This window comes from Perkinsus marinus (genome assembly GCF_000006405.1).
Source record: "Perkinsus marinus ATCC 50983 genomic scaffold scf_1104296932072, whole genome shotgun sequence".
NCBI lineage: Eukaryota > Perkinsozoa > Perkinsida > Perkinsidae > Perkinsus > Perkinsus marinus.
In genome coordinates, this window is record NW_003215522.1 from 50,880 (window position 1) to 68,340 (window position 17,461).

The 17,461-nt window shown below is 50.7% G+C and overlaps 4 protein-coding genes across 5 annotated transcripts in view; 3 read left to right on the plus strand and 1 right to left on the minus strand.

Moving 5' to 3' along the window:
- Pmar_PMAR008086 (mitoferrin-1, putative) overlaps positions 1-8,959 on the plus strand; it is a gene marked incomplete at both ends in the record, with an annotated part of 11,930 nt that extends 2,971 nt beyond the window's left edge. The window contains 7 exons of one of the 2 annotated variants that reach the window (XM_002785682.1): positions 7,234-7,380; positions 7,425-7,550; positions 7,851-7,964; positions 8,016-8,113; positions 8,351-8,437; positions 8,486-8,649; positions 8,697-8,959. In XM_002785682.1, the coding sequence (XP_002785728.1) occupies positions 7,240-7,380; positions 7,425-7,550; positions 7,851-7,964; positions 8,016-8,113; positions 8,351-8,437; positions 8,486-8,649; positions 8,697-8,959 (993 nt within the window). Of the gene's footprint in view, positions 1-7,233; positions 7,381-7,424; positions 7,551-7,850; positions 7,965-8,015; positions 8,114-8,350; positions 8,438-8,485; positions 8,650-8,696 lie in introns of those variants that run through there. The other variant, XM_002785681.1, reaches the window with a different exon arrangement.
- A 1,157-nt stretch (positions 8,960-10,116) lies between these two features.
- Positions 10,117-13,023, minus strand: Pmar_PMAR008087 (membrane associated RING finger, putative; the record flags this gene model as incomplete). Its single annotated transcript, XM_002785683.1, has 13 exons — positions 10,117-10,753; positions 11,062-11,176; positions 11,338-11,470; positions 11,515-11,627; positions 11,678-11,762; positions 11,813-11,900; positions 11,952-11,979; positions 12,025-12,142; positions 12,185-12,283; positions 12,328-12,423; positions 12,519-12,597; positions 12,740-12,830; positions 12,876-13,023. 13 exons carry the CDS (start codon positions 13,021-13,023, stop codon positions 10,537-10,539), a joined length of 1,410 nt encoding a protein of 469 aa, XP_002785729.1. The 3' UTR covers positions 10,117-10,536.
- Positions 13,024-13,629: 606 nt separating this feature from the next.
- Pmar_PMAR008088 (hypothetical protein) lies at positions 13,630-16,195 on the plus strand. Its single transcript, XM_002785684.1, has one exon. It carries the CDS (start codon positions 13,655-13,657, stop codon positions 16,073-16,075), a length of 2,421 nt encoding a protein of 806 aa, XP_002785730.1. The 5' UTR covers positions 13,630-13,654; the 3' UTR covers positions 16,076-16,195.
- Positions 16,196-16,316: 121 nt separating this feature from the next.
- The window catches only part of Pmar_PMAR008089 (serine/threonine protein kinase 2, putative), a gene marked incomplete at both ends in the record, with an annotated part of 1,285 nt that continues 140 nt past the window's right edge, over positions 16,317-17,461 (plus strand). Inside the window, 6 exons of the mRNA XM_002785685.1 lie at positions 16,317-16,502; positions 16,546-16,691; positions 16,792-16,966; positions 17,006-17,110; positions 17,154-17,400; positions 17,444-17,461. The exon at positions 17,444-17,461 is cut by the window's right edge and continues 4 nt beyond it. Of these exons, the coding sequence (XP_002785731.1) occupies positions 16,317-16,502; positions 16,546-16,691; positions 16,792-16,966; positions 17,006-17,110; positions 17,154-17,400; positions 17,444-17,461 (877 nt within the window). The remainder of the gene's footprint in view (positions 16,503-16,545; positions 16,692-16,791; positions 16,967-17,005; positions 17,111-17,153; positions 17,401-17,443) is intronic.

Consider the following 17,461-nt stretch of genomic DNA (forward strand, 5'->3'; position numbering starts at 1 on the left):
GCTGTTTTCGCGGCGGACGCCTATGCAAGGCTGACAGGCAACATCGTAGGTGGGTGCTCCTCCTCCCAGTTGGCCCCTCCCTGTCTCCTAGGGCGTCTGTGCGGTGACTGCTGGGCCTGGTCTCACGAACGCTGTCACTGCTATCGTGAACGCTAGGATGGCCGAAGTCCCAATAGTAGCCCATGACTCACTACAACGATTCTTTTGACAGCCTTTTCATGATGCTAGATGGTCTTGGCCGGGGCCACGTCTATGATCCTGAAAGGTAGAGGGAGCCTTCAGGATATCGACCAGGGAGCACTGGTGAGGGTCCTCTCGAGATGACTCGGGTGGTCTTCCTGGTAGGTCAAATCAGCTGTGAAGAGCCAAACGACGGTGAAAAGTGTGAAGGAAATAATACCAGCTGTATTACGTGCATCTGCGGTTGCTGGGAGGTGCTCAGGGGCACGACCCTAAGGGGCCAAGTGTCGACTCCGATTCAGTTACAGTCCTGCCCCCGGGCCGGTGTTCCTAGAGTTCCCACTAGACGTACTGTGGCCGAGGTCCATGACTGAGAATAGTAGTGCTGCTGCCACCATCGCATTTCCAGCGTTAGCTCCCCTCAGTGTTAAGCTCTGGTGGGTACCTTTCCCAGGCCCGAGGCCTCACTGCATCGCTGCAACGGTGGTATCTCAACAACTACATCGACTCGATATTCGGGAGCTACTTTGAAGGCTGCTCGCCAGAGGTTGTTCTCCCACCGCGAAGCTCTCATGAACTGGTCCAAGCGGCAAGGCCAGTGCCGAGCCGTGGTGCAGTGGAGGCAACTGTAAAGATGTTGAACGTGGCTAAGCGACCGGTATGTTAGGTCAGATTTGAGGCGTCTCGTATAGACTATTTCAGGTCATTTTGGTAGGCTCCCAAGCAGCCCAGGACGTATCTCATATCGAGCAACTACGCGAGGCTCTTATTTTCTTAGAGGTGCTCATGCTGCTCATACCACGCCTTGGACACTTCAGTGTGGTCAGGTCCCAGTGTGGGTCTCGGGGATGTGTCGAGGGCTCTTTGGCAGGAGTGGCAACAGTCCGCAGATGTTGCATATGCGAGGGAAAGCACTGAAAGATGCCGACTTAGTCATCATAGCAGGTGGATCCCATACCGTCCTAGTCGTTGCTTCCAACTACCCCTCAGGCGCTCCGTTGGACTTCCGTCTCAACTATGGGCGAAGCATTGCTAAAGGGGCCGCCCTCGTCGTCTGCAACAGCAACAGGGACCTCTTGAGGAAGAATAGGGACATGCGAGCTGCCAAGCTGTGAGGCCCCTGGTCTGGCCATCGAATGATTCCTCACAGGTATGTTCACGGTTGCCCGAGTCAGTTCCTCCGCGAGGTAGCCCTGATGGTGACACGGCAGAGTCGGAAGCCATTCTGGACCAAATGGACGGCGACCTGTCATCAGCGTGAAGCGACGCGAGAGAAGGAGATAGCCTCATCGAGTGGCCTCGTCCAGATGTGTATGGGCTCCTATCACCTAACTTTAGACGACTCGCCCTCGGGCCAAGGGGACCGTGTACATCCAGTGAGGTTACTAAAGGCTGTGGACGCGTTCTTGCAAAGGTGTGGTACGGAAGCAGTTATTGTGGCGGATGGCGGCGACTTTGTTGGGACAGCCTCGTAAGGGCCCCATCACTGGTCGCTTCTTTATTCACTCAGTCATCGCAGATACTGCGTCAAGCCGGTTCGAGCTCTGGGCTGGCTCGACCCGGGAGTCTTCGGAACCCTGGGAGTTGGTGGCGGCTTTGCAGTAGCTGCTGGTGTACTAGCAGGTAGTACGTGTCGATGCTAACTGGCCTCATTGGCAGCTGTTTGCTGCTCAGGAGAGTCTGCAGTAGAGCCTGTATGGATCCTCTGGGGTGACGGCAGCGTGGCTTGGTCTCTGGCCGAGTTCGAGACGATGAAACGACATAAGATACCCTGCGTAGCTATCGTTGGGAATGATGGCAAATGGAATCAAATGTGAGGGCGTTTCCTTTCCTTCTATGAAGCAACACTGAGGGCAGGTATCGAGACCAAGTGCGGCTGTTGAAAGATCCTATCGCAACAGTGCTAGGTGGGCTACTGTACCCAAGCTGCAGGACGCTGGCTCGTCCTCAGGCGCCCACGTTGACTACCACGTAGCAGCCGAAGGTTACGGTGGCAATGTAGGTTTTCTTCTCGAGAAGGAATCCGATATAGAAGATGTTCTGAGTATGGCCCGTACGGTGAGCGTGATGGAAGCCTCTCACTTCAGTTGGCGAGCATGGATGTGTTCAGGCCGCATTGCAGTGTCGTGGCCCAGTACTTATTAATGCTATGTTGTCCAGCAGTGATTTCAGAGAGGGCAGCATCTCTTTATAGACCATGTTCATTTCGGAATCGTTTTTGATCTCTGGTGTGGAGTTAGTGAACGAGTGTATTCCCAACCCCTTCAACGAGCGCATATACTCGCGGGCAAGATTTGTGCGAAGCTCTGGGCTTGCGGCCGATCTCGTCTAGCACCGTCTGAAGCTAAGACCAAATGCAAGTGATTTCATGAACAACACTAATCGGAAATCATTCTGAGTGAAACTGAGTTGACACAAGCCCAATGGGCTTAGCTCGTGAAGATGTAAGGCACCTTTGCCTTCGCCACAGAGGAAATTATTGGTGTAGTTCCACCCATTGCCTCACTAGTAAGGTAAGCATCTTGCTGATATGGAAGATGTTTTTCACTATTCAGTCACGAAGCTGTAAGGTAGCAGAATAAAGCTACCAACATGTAGTTACACGACGGGCACTATTACGCCTGCTTAAAAAGTCAGCTGAGTTGATTCCTCTGTGAGAAGGTGCATCACTGCTAGACCCGCTGTCGCTGGTGGCTTCGGAAGGCAAACACTGCAACTGCAATGCTACAATACTCGGCTTAGTCACACACTGATGAGTATCAGCCGCCACTCCCATTCTTTCCTGTTCGTAATTTTCTGGTAGGGCTACTTGATTGGGTGTCAGAGGGCCCGCCAATCGTCTCGCGGCTCATCCTCTGTGTTAATGTGCCTGACGTGTTACTCGCCGCATATCGTCATTCTGTTTTTGCCCGGTGGGTGACCGAACGCTCTAAGGAAAGCCAACTTGCTTCCGAAGAAGTGACAACACAACTCAGCCCGCGAGTTCATACAAACATCATTAGTGTAAAGTTAATGAACACATGAGTATAATTTATCATTCAGTGATGAAGACTTTCTTGCCAACTAATTCACCACAGGCTGCGCAGATGTGGTCAGCTTCCTGGCAGCTTTGACAGAAAAATGGTAACCAGAAAAGCGGGAAGAAGATGAGAAGCAGGATGCAACAACAAATGTACGTGCCTGACCATTCGGAATCGTGATGACCGATCGGGATCGGGCCCACCGCAAGAGCTTCGATGCTCCACAATCGTCAAGCCATCATGACCACAACGCTTGCATGGCACTAAGTCAGGTGAGTGGCCGAGTTCGGGGGTGACTACGGGGGCCAGGGGCTCGGCCGTACCATACGAACCTGAATTTGCCATGCTTAACGGTGATCTGAGAAGTAACGCGCTGGAGTATCCTCTGGAGTAACCCAATTCATAATGGAGTCAACAACAATTAGCATGCTGATCGGGCATCGATCTAAGAGCAGGATACTACAAAGTGATGAGCATTTTCTCGTCGACCCTCGCCATCGGTGGCTTATGATCTGCCTGCTGGCATGAATGGCCACAGCCATACACACATGATGTCTTATCAGATTGTGATGAGTACTACGATTCCGATATCACAGAAGGCACAATTTCGGTCGACCTGTTGGCAGTCTTTGCAACGACACGGTAACTAGGCCAGAGGGAAGAAGATCACGGTCAGAACGTCAACGGATATTGACGAACTTGCGATGGGATATACAGCACAATGATGAAGTCAATTGTACACCTACCAGCACTGACCTTGTAGTCGATCTTGGGAGGGGCCAGGGTATTGACAGAAGTGGTACTGGCAGCAACGGAACCGGGCGCGGTCACATACTGTCACAAACCGACAATAGAGATCTTTCGCAGTCGACTATCACCCCAATGCAGTAGTTGACAGTGTCAACTTGACACCTTCTGAGAGGCCGAGCCGAATACTCGCCGGTTGTTTCTGTATCGCCTCTACACGCGCTACTTTTTTCTTTTTCCGCCACTAATTTCTACTTCGCGACACTTGGGTTACAGCTTGGCCTTGGATAACAGTTCGGGTTTCTGCTTTTCCCGTCGGGTTTCGGGTTTCCCTTTCTCCGCTTTCACCTACCCTTCCTCTTCTGGGGGAATTCGCAACTTTAGATTCTCGCCTGTGGTCCAGGCAAGGGTGGCGCGATGAGAATTTTGAGGCGCGCGCAGTAACCGCCTTTTTTCCATCATTGAGGAAACACGAGATTTGCAAGATATATTTGATTTTCTCGACATGTTGTTGCATCCCTACTTTTCCTTACAGCATTCGAAATTAGCAGACCTTCACACTCGAGGAGGTATTCGCAAAGCTGAGACCTAACTGATGCTCACGCAATAGACAAGGTTAGTTGCGGGTGACACAATGACGGTTTCTCTTAGCGCATTGTGAAAAATTCTTGCGTACAGTTATGATGGAGTCACGGACCGGCCGGCATCTGTATTCTGTGTGTTGCTGCTGTGACGGCTGATCGCTCTCACTTGTGTTTCCTTGAGTCGTCTTCGTGAGCAACGTCGCCTCGACTAAACTATATTTTCAGCCTACCCTCCCACGCCACGGTGGAGATGATGTGCGAGTCAGCGTTTAGCTCTAAGACTCGCGATGGTCATCTCGCAGTACAGGCTCATCGACTTCACCACAGTTTTGCGGCCCTGTCGGTCCTCGATCTTTATTGGTACCGTCTTCGGTCCCAGGGTCACGGCCTGTGGCTTCCAAATTGGTGGTTCGGTCTAGCCTCCTTCCTCGGGGTTGTGGGAAATATGCGACTCCTTCAACTAAGTGCGGCTTATAGATACCGTCAGAGGTTCATTACGATAGCCTTTCTGAGCATTTGCCAGTAATTTGTAGTTGTCGGAGTAGCATAAAACGTGGCCTCCTATGGTGTCCGGAGAGATCACTAAGTTCGTCTGTCGTCCTCAAACCATTCCTTTCGGGTTGCACTGAGAGAATCTGGTCAGTGCCGTCATCTAACCCGCGAGCTGTTTGAACGGATCAGCGCGGAACCCATCTCGGGCACAGCGTTCAACTTTACAGTTAAATAGTCTATCACTGGTGAGCCCAAGTTCGTCGACAGGAGTATAATGGACTATGACGGCTCTGCTCCCTCACCCGAGTGGACGAGTGAATCAGAGGAAGGAAGATCTACTGAGAAGAGTGCTGTTCTATGTGGAATCGCTGCTATGATAAAGCGATACTCAAATCATTTTCATCATCATCATCATCATCATCCCTAATTTCTCATCGTCTCACTACCATCAACTGTGCCTCCTATACGGATCATCGGATCAAACTCGACTATTCTTATTCGAGGGGCATTCACAATGTCGGCGGCCATAGCATGCAGCTAGAGTACCGTACGTTGGAGTCTCGCAGTGAACTAACGGTTTGGGTTAGTCAAATTCCAATTCCTCACAGGGGACTATTCTTGGGAAGGGTTCGTGAATGCCGATCATCTACTGCAGCGTTTCTAGCTGTACTCGGCACGCTCGATCAGGTGGGCTTTGCATAAGGCATGGTGGCGGTCGCAGGTGCTCGGTAAGTAAAGGGAGATTAACCCGCCATAGGAATGTAGCGTTCAGGTAGAGGGTTGCAATAAGACGGCGAGGCGACATGGATTGTGTCAGGGGCATGGAGGTAGGCCAGACCATGTGAAGCCCAAGAAGAGCACAACTCCGAGGAGGATGAGCAAGAGCAGTGTTAGAAAAACCGGCGGCATTGACGTTACGAAGATTGCCGCCCCTATAGTGCCGCTCTCAATGAAGGAATGGGACGTGTGGTTTGAGAACGATAAGCAGATGACGTTGCCCAAGGTGATAGAGGTTTGCGACAACGACTCGACCGGAGTCCGCGAATACGTTATACACGTGTAACATGTTGTAGCATTGAAGTGTCTTGATGTCGCTTACTCGGCACCTCAAGTCTCGTATAAGCATTCTGTCGCTATTATCTGCATTGATGGACGTCTCGGTACTCTGTGGCTGCTGTCCTTGCCGTATGCTACTGAGAAATAATGTGAAGTCCCTAATTGATGCTCATCGGTGCATGCGTGTTGAGTTTGAGTGCCTCATCTCTCCTCAACGATCCGACTTGGTATCATATCTGTTTCAGTCTTCTGGAGCGCTACGTCGTCGTCGACATGGTTTGATGCACGTTTTTAGAATTTCCATTGAAGTGAGTGTCTCATGATAGTATGATGAGGAACGTACTTCTTTTATGTTCATGAATCAACTGAGACATATTCCTTAAAGCCCATTCACTGATCTGAGCCATTCATAAAGAGGCGCTAGGGTAGCTGTGTGAGCAGGGACATTATTAGGTTTAAGTAGTGTCACCATATTGACAAACACGGAGCGTATAATAAGCACAGAACTTTACCGATGAGGACTTCAATTTCATGATAACGGAGAACGAGTGCGCTAATATGGCCACTGACAATATCAGCACGTTACGACTTACAGTCGGTGAGATAACTGCGACCATGAACGGGAACATCTCAAAGGAGTGTGGGAAAATATACACATGGGTCGGCGACACTACGGAAATTTTGCGGAAATTCTCGTTGGTTTCTGTACAGTTCTATCCTAATTCGTGTATAACCTTTTATTATTAGTGAGGAAACTCCCAAGTTCAGCTGAGAAAAGCGAACATATATTCCTCCAACACTGTCTCAGGGCATCATGTGCATGCCACTCGTGATGTTTCCTCCTAAAACACGTGGAATCGTCATATGCACGGAAAACAGGGGCGATGTTCAGCATGGTCACTCGGAGGTTGTGACCATATATCACGAAATTGAGGCACCTATTCGCGAGACTAGAGTCCTTTCCTGAGGCACACCAGCACTGAACCGAAGTCCTTGTTCGAGCCTCTGGCCGAACTGACGTCCTTACCCGCGTATGGGGATTGTAGTCCTCCGCGGGCGTTAGCGGCCGCACTCACCAACTAGATTCCGGGATGGTATAATCGTGTCACCACGACCACAGTGATGGTGTCACCAATTAGCTCCTTCTGTTGGGTGGCTCCATGGCGGTCCAGATGGGAGACGATTCGACACTACCTACTACGAAACTCACTTCTGCGTCCTCTTTTATCGCTGGAGCCACTGCTGGTCTGGTATGCGATGCTACTGTTTTCCCAATGGACACCATACGCGTTCGGCAACAGGTGAAAAGATATCTGTTCATCGTTCATTCAAAGTGTGCTGTCAGGCGAGACACTGGCCTGCGTCGTCCGCCATAGCAACAGAGAGTTTCGCTCGGCCGGACAGACCTGCAGTGTCAATGCCGCAACGTTACTCACTCATAAGCGAAGCTGTGGCCATCCTCAAACACGAGGTAAGATACGATACTGGTGTCTCAGGGTGAATACTTGAGTGCTGCAAAACATGTTCGCTTCCGTCAGCTGAGCTCAATATTTTCTCACTAGTCATAGGAGTTTATATACGAATTGGGAAAATATATACGATAAGTGTATACCAACACATGTGGTTGACCATGTGCAAATTATGCCACACCGGAAAAAGGGAGTAAAAGGTCAAACAGAGTTGAGTCCACAGAATGATGGTTGTGCTCATACCGGGAGTTTATGAGTTATAACTCCCTCGACACTAGGTGCCGATTTTGATCTCATGTTAGGGGGCTCGGGGTTTCTATAAGGGCTTATCGGTCGTGATGCTCACGAGTTGCCCAGCCTTTGGGATTTACTACTCCGCATACGAGTTTTCCAAGTCCAAGTTGCGACCAGCCACAGTGAGTTCGATCGCAGTCACCCAGCTGGTCTGAAAACTGCGGCTGTTGTAGGGTTGGTCCTCTGACGCCATACACCTAGCATCGGGCGCAATCGCCAATGTATTCGGCATGGTGATATGGACACCTCAGGAAGTCATCAAATCACAAACGTAAGCTCTCAGTAGCAAGAACACATCCAGCTCTGAGAAATAACGTCCCCAATGGTTTGATAACAATGGGAAAATGTTCCTAATGTGATGACATTCACATTGGGAAACTGATTGAATAATGTGTTCCTAGCCATGTGGGAAATTCAAAACGAGCTCCTCCCGGGAACATTATTGGTTCCTGGATGATCATCTGCTCAGTAGCTGTTGTATGTGAATGGGTATGATACCGTTTCTCAGGCAAGTACAAGTGAAGACAGCAGTTAGCCCTCGCCATATCGTAATTGACATCTATCGTGAGTACGGCATTCGAGGCTTCTATCGCGGGTACGTCTCTTCCTTCCTGGCTCATGTTCTCTCATTTCTGTCGTTCAGCGTGGTGATTGGCAGCTTGACGTGGACGCCACTGTCTGCTATATGGTTCATGACCTACGAGCGACTCAAGCCGCTCAATTTTGGCCGTGATGAGCTCGCGAGGGATGGAAGCGTCTCAGCTGCATGGCTCGCTCTCTCGGGATTCATCGCGGGAGTTGTTGCCTGTGAGTTGATGACTTTCTTTCCGTTTCCACTTAATGTCTCATTACAGGTACCACGACTTCCCCAATCGATGTGGTCAAGACACAGTACCAAGTGGCTGGGAGAGGGATTGCATCATCATCATCAAGCCAGTTCACGTCGAGTCGATCCTCGAGCATTCGCGACATAGCCATAGCGCTGCTCCGGAATGAGGGTGTCCGTGGTTTTTTTAGAGGAGTGTGTGCGAAGTCTTTATGGTATGGAACGTTCATGGCTATCAATATCACTGTCTATGATCGTGTTCGACTATCTTTGCAAGGATTCCATACTTAGCACCAATTATTTCTCGTCTCTGCCTTGAGTCCATCAGTCAATTAGAAAATAAAATCATCGATAATATTGCTTTTACATATAGCGTACGCCGAGATGAAGAAATGCAGCTCGGAGCTCATAACGGCTGTGGGTTCGATCCCCGGCGCGGGCTTTTCTCGAACGTTCTTCGCTTACTAGTAGTCACGGCACGCGAGTTGCGTGACGCAACAGTTTCAACCAATGCACGATACAGGATGGTGATGACAGTTCTCCATATTTTTTGCAGAATACATGAACTATGCTCCTCCGAAAGATATGTGTCTTGGAAGTTCAGCTAGTGTAGTCGTGGAGAGACAATCCGAATAAACACAGAAAAAATGTGCGAAGTGACAGTACCTGGCAGGTACTGTCACGAACGAGCAGGTACTACCTGCTCGTTCGCTCACTCAGCAATTGAATATTTTACAGCTTATTCTGAACCCAAGGATGGGGATTGCACTGTAGTTCAGCTTCTCGTGTGCCTATCTGTCGCGGACCAGGACGCCGCCCGTTATATTTCGGCCGATTTTGCTGCAATGAACATGATATCTATTCTTTTGCTGCACCTTTCAAGCGCTGTAGATATACGACTCAAACGGGACTGTTTTAAACCTAACATCATTTAGCTACAGTCCATGTGATTCGCGTTTACTTCAATGATGTTTCCCTGACTCAGCGGGAAGTTAGCACTGTCGTTAACGAGCACTCACCACATGCTCAGGAGACAATAGCCACCTTCACCTACAAGTCTTCCGGAAGGATCCATTACCACTGCCACTGCAGTAAGCACTATTGATTTGGAAATGAACGGCCACTGAGAAACATGCGCCCTACAGCCTCGCAACGCAACTAGCCACTCAACAGATGTGCTTAAGAACAGCAGCCTGAGATGGTCGATACAGAAGCTACGCTATAGCCACCCAATCACGGCACTTTCAACACGCCCAGCAAGGTTTCCAAATCTTACCAGCGGGGCCATGTTTGATTATAAAATTGAGAGCCGACCAGACTGATCGGGGTAGTGGGGGACTTTCAATACATATTCGAGTGCTGGTCATCTGATCGATCCCAGACCTAACTGAACTAACTCAACACCACCGATGATATAATAGAGCAACTCCAACAAGGGCGGAACAATGACTTCGCAACGCCGCAGCGAAATAACAACTATCAATGGTATAGAAGATTCCGTGCATATTCCCAAGTACCATCACGACAACTGATAATGGTGATACTCCTGATATTACGGCTAACAGTCACCACTGATCCTCACTCATTGCAAACAAAATATCAAAAACTACATGATGATACCGGGAAGATGTCCATTCTACCGTTCCACACCCGTGTGATGGATGACCCTAGATTTGGGGGAGCACTAGTTAAGACACCACTTAGGAGTCTACTCTCGAAGTCGGACAACAAGACGGTATAAATGATACTCAGCTACCGCACATAACCAATCGAAACTACTAATGTTAAAGCATGCCACCAGTAACAGTGCCATTGGTGACAGCCTGCTAGACTTCAGCATAAACTTAACAACAAAAAGGTGTTCAGGACTATTGCTCCGGTTGCTCGTCATTCCCCCACTGCTCCTCGTCTTCCTCATCATCGGACCGCAGACCCCCTCGTTCTCTCATTAGTTGTTGTTGCTGCTGCCGTTGCAAGGCCATTGCTGCCGCTCGATAATCATTCCCCAGTTGTGCCGCTATCATCGCTACCGCTACATTCTGATCCGCAATGGACGCTCCTTCCGGGACCACAAGAGGATCCGGCCTGAAGCCACCCTCTCAGGATATAATAATAAAGCGAGGCCACGGGGGCACGAATATAGTAAGTGCTCACTCCCAGTGTTGGAATATAGGATCGCTTCCTCAGCTGCACTTGGGAGTTCCCTCACTAATTATAGAAGTTTATACACGAACTAGAGTAAAAGTATTCAGAAACCGCAAGAATTTTCCCCAAATTTTCTCGTATTTTCCATATTCGCATATTTCCATATAATTTCCTCGACCATTCCGTGTTGTCACCGACACGTAGTAAAGCATATGCATATTTTCCCAGACTGCGTCACCCAATACTACCTTGCAGGTGGCAACAGCGGTGGTGGTACATCGCGGCTAATCCTAAAGACAGTTCTGCCCGCTTGTACTGTGAGGACTGGGGCTTTCGGAACCTCTTCCTCCCCTACTGGCTCGGCTAAAACGATTAAACAATAAATCGGCTATAGCAATAGATTTACTGCTGATCAAAACACGGCCCTATTAATGCGGGATCGACCCTCGGATGAATATTCAAAAACATGGGCAACGATACAGATCCATACCATCGCCGAGCAGCGAATTCAGAAGAAAACTCACGTGGAGGAGCGGCTTCGATAACCCGTGGCCTTCGCAGAGCAACGAGGGTGCCAAACTTCGAGTTGTGATCCTCTAGTACGAACCGACCATCTTCCGTGAATGATACAGTTGCGTGCCAACGGGATATTGATACCTGACCGATGACCATTGCAGGTGGCTATTCAGATTGCCCCTCACATCCGCGATTCGCACGTCACTCTCATGGCCTCGTCCGAGACGGAGCATCTTCTTCCCAGCGAGGGATATGACATAGACTCCTCTAGCATGGACAGACGACTGATTGTCAGCACCTACAAGAACTACAATGCTTAATCACACAAGGGCAAGAGGGAGCAATGACCTTCAGTTTGGCCACCACCGATTGGGTCTACTCTCATCATATTCTCCAATACCATGTATGGCGCTCGAGTCTCCGGCATTGGGACCTAGGGGGAAAGAAAGGGGTCGCTCATCGTCCTCGAGAAATGCAGCCTACCAGCTGCTCCACATGGCCATCATGTAGTCTCACGTACAGTGGATAATTAGTTCGGCATAGTTCGCACGCTAGTTGTCGGAATAGGTATCTAGGAGGAGCACAGGCATATACATATCGAGCTGATTAGCAATGCAGTTACGTGTGTGTCGACCCTTGCTGCTCAGAACCTGATGTAACAACATCACGCCAGAAATATGGGGAGAAGGAACTACCGGAGTGGAGACTAAGGCGACCCTCTACCCAGTGTCGTAGGCACCCTAAGTGAACATACCGAATCGAGCCCCGGCAAGCACAGGCTTCCACCAATGGATCTTCATCAGAACCGCTGGCCTAAAACAGGACTATAAGTGTGTTGGTAACTAGAAGTTATACCTCTAGCAGGCAAATCCTGCAAGGCTTTCCGTCGGCCTCAGGGGGAGCGCACGTAGCCATAGAAGTTTGAGATTCTGGACCCATCAAGTCGGGCCTCACCTGACCAGAGGTAACAACAGGGAGAGGTCGCCAGGTGGACCTACTAGCTCTTCTGATTCATACCCACATAGTTGACGAACTCGCAGTTTGAAACGACCGAGTTTCACAACGTCACCTTCACTTATGCTATAGGGTCCGAGCTGAAGAATAGAGCACATGGCCGAGGAATCTTAGGTCGACACTTGAAAGATACAAAAGAGGTCCGAAAAGGGTACGTGAGGGCGGACGTGCGTACATCTTTGATAACCAACCACAGCTTCTTTGCCGACCATCGAGACCCTTCAGGTTGCTTCTCTGCTGGTTGTATGAGGTATCTGATCGCAACGACCGAGCTCAAGCAAGGAAAGGATGATGTCAGTCATCTCAACTCGGAGAACGGAACCGAAGAGGAAGGAACTCAGTAAAAATGTGAATATGGCGTCGATTAGGAAAACTGTGACGCTCCCGGGCTACTACTTGGTGTCGAAATTGACACATTTCAGGAGGTAGTCCGTATGCTCAGCAGGCTCCACTAATTCTCCACAGTCCGACTCCATAGAAACCTCACCTAAGGTACCGTAACAATCTCAACTCTGCCAGTTGTTCCTCCTACCATTCCGTCTGATCAGCCGTGCATTGCCGACAACCTCGAAGTTGGTTTTCGCAATACTGCGGCTTTCATAATCGAACAGTTCATGAGAGTCTCTTGTCCATGTCGTGGCCTCAATATGGATGGGAGGCGGAGGAGGGCTTCGTGACATTGAGAGGAGTCAACAGCTGCAAACCCGAGGTGAACAGCAATTCTAACGGCATGGATGGGCCACACGAGCTCAGCGAGAACGAGAATCTCAAATTCGCAGCGAGAGGCTGCTCACTCCTTATAGAGGTCGTCCACTAAACCGATATGGGAACTCAGAATCGCTTCTTACACGTATAATGCGGTGCTGGAATCGATCTGAATTATCGTGGAAATAAAGTACGAAATGATAACCGACTGAAGTTAGCTAGCGCTCGCCCTGAAATCACTCTTCCATTTTTGCCCTTGGGTGGATGTCATCCAGCAGCTCATGGGGAGCAGCGTAACGATATTCTTTAGGCTCTCTTCGCGATATTTCGGGGCGGATAACCGGAGAAACTCCTTCAACAGCAGTCCAGATTGTCGACCCTCTTCGTCTCAAATACGTGAACACAACTGGTGTGGTCAACACTGCGGTCCTCGGCAGCAGTGGAGCCCGGTAAGTAGCTCCCTTCTCAACGCGCATTTTTGGCAGCGTTGAGGAAATGCAAGAATGCAAGATATCGGAGTGACCTCGGTTTGACTGAACTTGCGTGCTCCGTGGTGTGCGTTGTAGTGAACTACTCTTCGACCAGTTGTTCGACTTTCCCTGGCTTATGTCAGAGAATTTACCAGAAATTCCGGCATTTGGCCCGGAACCACGGGGTATGGGCCGTGCTGAGTCTACATGCTCGCCCTCCTCCTCCTCCTCGTCCCACTCGTCCGACTTGGGCCCTCATCTTACAACGATCTCTTCTCGGCCGGAGTCGGCCTCGCAGCTCTACCCGGTAACGAACACAGCACAGCCAGCTGGTATGATGGATGATGATGGTAGCTACGGCCAGCAGGAAAAATCTCCGCCCGAGCTGTTGGAGGCCATTGGTCCTGGCAAGGACGCGGTGAACTTAAAAAAAGGTGACGCCGCCGAGACTCCCGTGTTTATGTCGATGATGGGAGCTGCTATGGCGGCGGCACAGCTCCAGAATATGAACCAACAGATCCAGATGCAACAGTACATGTTGTTACAGCAGCAGCAAGCACTCATTGCTCATGCCCAAACAAAGCGGAGGTCTGCAAGCACTCCACTAGAATCAGTTCCACCATCGAGTTCGCCACTCGCTGGTACTCAGTCTTCAACAGCCCAGTCCCGTCCGCCAACAGGTGGTATGTCTGGCCAGCTCACTGCAGCTCTGATCTCAGCTGGTGCCCGCTCGCCTGGAAACTCGGACAACAATGACGGCGTGAACCAGGCCCTCGATCTTGGGGTCACCACTCCTAGGATGGAGAAGTCCCCCGGCAGCAGTGATCATATAACTGGGTCCGATGTTGGCACTCTGCCGTTGGTGGCACTCGCGGACGACTGTTGCACTCTAGATGACGATGATGACGCCGTCGAGTTGAAGTACGGTGATCTCACTTTGGATGTGAGCCCGGACCAAGGACCATCTGTTAGAAGAGGGGGAGTGGACAGCATGCCAGGATATGGTACACAGGCTTGGCAGCAGTTCCAACAGCTACAATACAACCAATGGAGCTACGCGGCGGCGATGAGCAATCCGTGGTACTCTCAGGGCTATCCCGGCCCGAGGGGTTATGGCCAGGGTGGCGAGATGATGACGATGAGAGGAGATACCGAGCGGAGTGGATCGGCAGCTGCTGCAGCTGAGGCGGTAGCTGGGATCAAGCGGAGGAAGAAGCCCTATGCAGCGCCCAAGGGGGTGTGGCGTAACAATGGAGGATATAATGCTACCATTTACGTTAATAAGAAGCGTATCTACGGGCCTGTGCGACGGAACTTGGCCGACGCTGTGTCGGACCGGCGGATTATGGAGGACTCAGTAGATTCGGCCAGGAGTAAGATTGAGAGGTCGATCGAGGAAGAGCATAAGATCTTCGAGTCTGATCAAGCGAGGGAGTCGTTCATTGCAGAGGAATGCCATACGATGATAAGGGAAGTAGTTGCGAAACTGCGAGCGGAGCGAGGCAGCACTCACAACTCCACCAACCCGGTTTCTCCTGATCATCGGCCGCCTGTCCAGACTCCGTTGGTCTCGCAGCGTTACAAAAGGCCGGGGATTGTACCGTCTCTGGCTCAAGCTGTGTATGGCACGGCGCCTGCTGTTGGTCGAGTTCCTGGAAATATGATGCCTCTCATGATGCCGCCTTACCCGTCTACAGCCTGGTCAAGGTCCGTTGGTAGTGCCAAGACTACTGGCAGCCCGCTGTTGCTCAAGACGAGGAAGCGAGATCGGTCGGAGGGTCCTGAGGAGGTTGCCACTACTGCTAAGGCGGATAGTATGCTGCCCAACACTGGATTGGCTCATAGTGTTATCTTCGGCGGTGGTGTGGGCACTACTAGTATTGAGATACCCACTGACCCTTCGGAGCTCACTGAAGGGGTCACAACGGAGCCTAAGCGGGCAAGGACCACCACGCCTGTAACAGCAACAACTTCATCATCATCAACAACAACAACGTCGTATGTACCCTTATCGCCTTTGTTCAACCCTGGCTCGCCTCCACTGTCAAGCCGAATGTTCTCATCAGCTTTACCCAAGTATTTGCAGAGCCCCGCATTCCCTGCTACACAGCTTGCCTCTTCTAGAGGGGCACCCCCTCTCGGTTCTAATGTTGCTGACGGGTCGATCATGGATGGAGACATCCAACTGGAGGAAAGTGCTGTTGGGTCTTCAGGCCTCTACCCCAAGGGCATGCAGACATCTTTCGGGTTCCCTATGACCCCAACATTTTTGCCTTATCAGACGACACCGGCTGGAACTACTCTTGCTAGCGCGAGTTCAGCTTCGTCAGCTACTACTACTGCTGCTGCCGGGGCTGTTGACTCGGCTACCCCCACCCCGGCACCATCGACGTTGCGATCGTTGGCCTTCACTTCTCCTGGTCTTCTACCTGCCCCTTCTCATGCAGGGGCAACCACAGTAGCTGCTACTGCATCCTTCTGGACACCGCACTTACATTATCTCAAGCATAGCCCAGCGTTCGCTAGTCAGAGTAGCGCCGCTGCTACTGAAGGTTAACTCGATGTCATCATTATCTTTTACTGTAGCCATATCTCTCAATACCAATATCGTTATCAGAATCATCGTCGTCATCGTCATCATCACTACGTCAGAACGTAAAATCTCTAACATTTCGTTTACTCGACGTGTTGTGTTGGTAGTTGGGAATCTTGGGTTAGAATGTGAAGATACGGATAAGGTCGGAATATGGTACATAACGATGATGCGATTCATGTGTACGCAAAGAAGGCATAATCAAATGTTCAACAGCCCGGCCAAATATATAGTAGGGTCACGTGAGAGCCCTCCGCCCGACCCCAGTGGCCAGCGAGAACCCAATTTCTTTTCCTGCCCCTTACGGGAAGGTGATGTCATCAGAGGCGATGGCAAAGACTGTGACACATACACTATAATGAAGGTGTTGGGCCAAGGGGCTTATGGCCAGGTGCTGTCCCTCTCCACGGCACCCATAGCAAGATCCGTGACAGGTGTTTGTGGTTGGGTCATCTCGTCACAGAAGGGCCTACTGTCTCAAGCGAGTACCCCTACGGGAGCTTAGCCATAGGCAGCGAGAGCAGGTGAAACAAGAGGTCCATCTTCTAGAGACCCTCAAGGGTCATCCTAATATCGTCTGGTAAGTACTGCTAATCCCTGCCGCCGCTGCCGCCCTGCCGCTCAGGCATAAAGAGTCCTTCGTCACACCAGATGAGGTCATCTGCATCGTGATGGAGTAGGTTTCACAAGGTATGGTGTATATCATTTACGCTCAGGTATTGCTCTTCGGGAGACCTAGGAGCTCACATAAAGTGCTTATGGGAGGGTGGAACGCCTCCCAGAAGGTTAGAGGACTTAGCCATTGATTGGCTCATTCAGATGTGCCTCGCACTGCAAGCTTTGCATTCGCGCCGGGTAGATGAGTGCTGCCTCTATCACCATCAGCAGCCATAGGTACTTCACCGCGATATGAAGACCGGGAATGTTTTCCTCCTACGTCCAGCTAGTGTGGGAGAGGGTAGCCTGGTTCTCAAGCTCGGGGACTTCGGTGTGAGCAAGGTAGGTTGGTAGTTGTGGTTACAATAGCAGAGCTTTTGTGTAGATGCTGGAGGATCATCCGGCGAACCCGATGCACTCTAAAGTGGCCTTGGCCTCTACCATGATAGGGACGCCGGTATACATGTCCCCTGAGATGTACAGGGGGAAGCCCTATGGCTTCGAGGCCGACATTTGGGGGCTCGGCTGTGTGCTGTACGAAGTGTTGCATGGCCGATACGCCTTTGAAGCTGACAGTCTGCAAGGACTGGCATTGAAGATCATGAAAGGCCGGCATGGGCCTGTCACCTGCAGTGAGGGCTTGAGAGAGCTCATAGTGTCAATGCTATGTGATAGACCCGAGGGGCGGCCGGC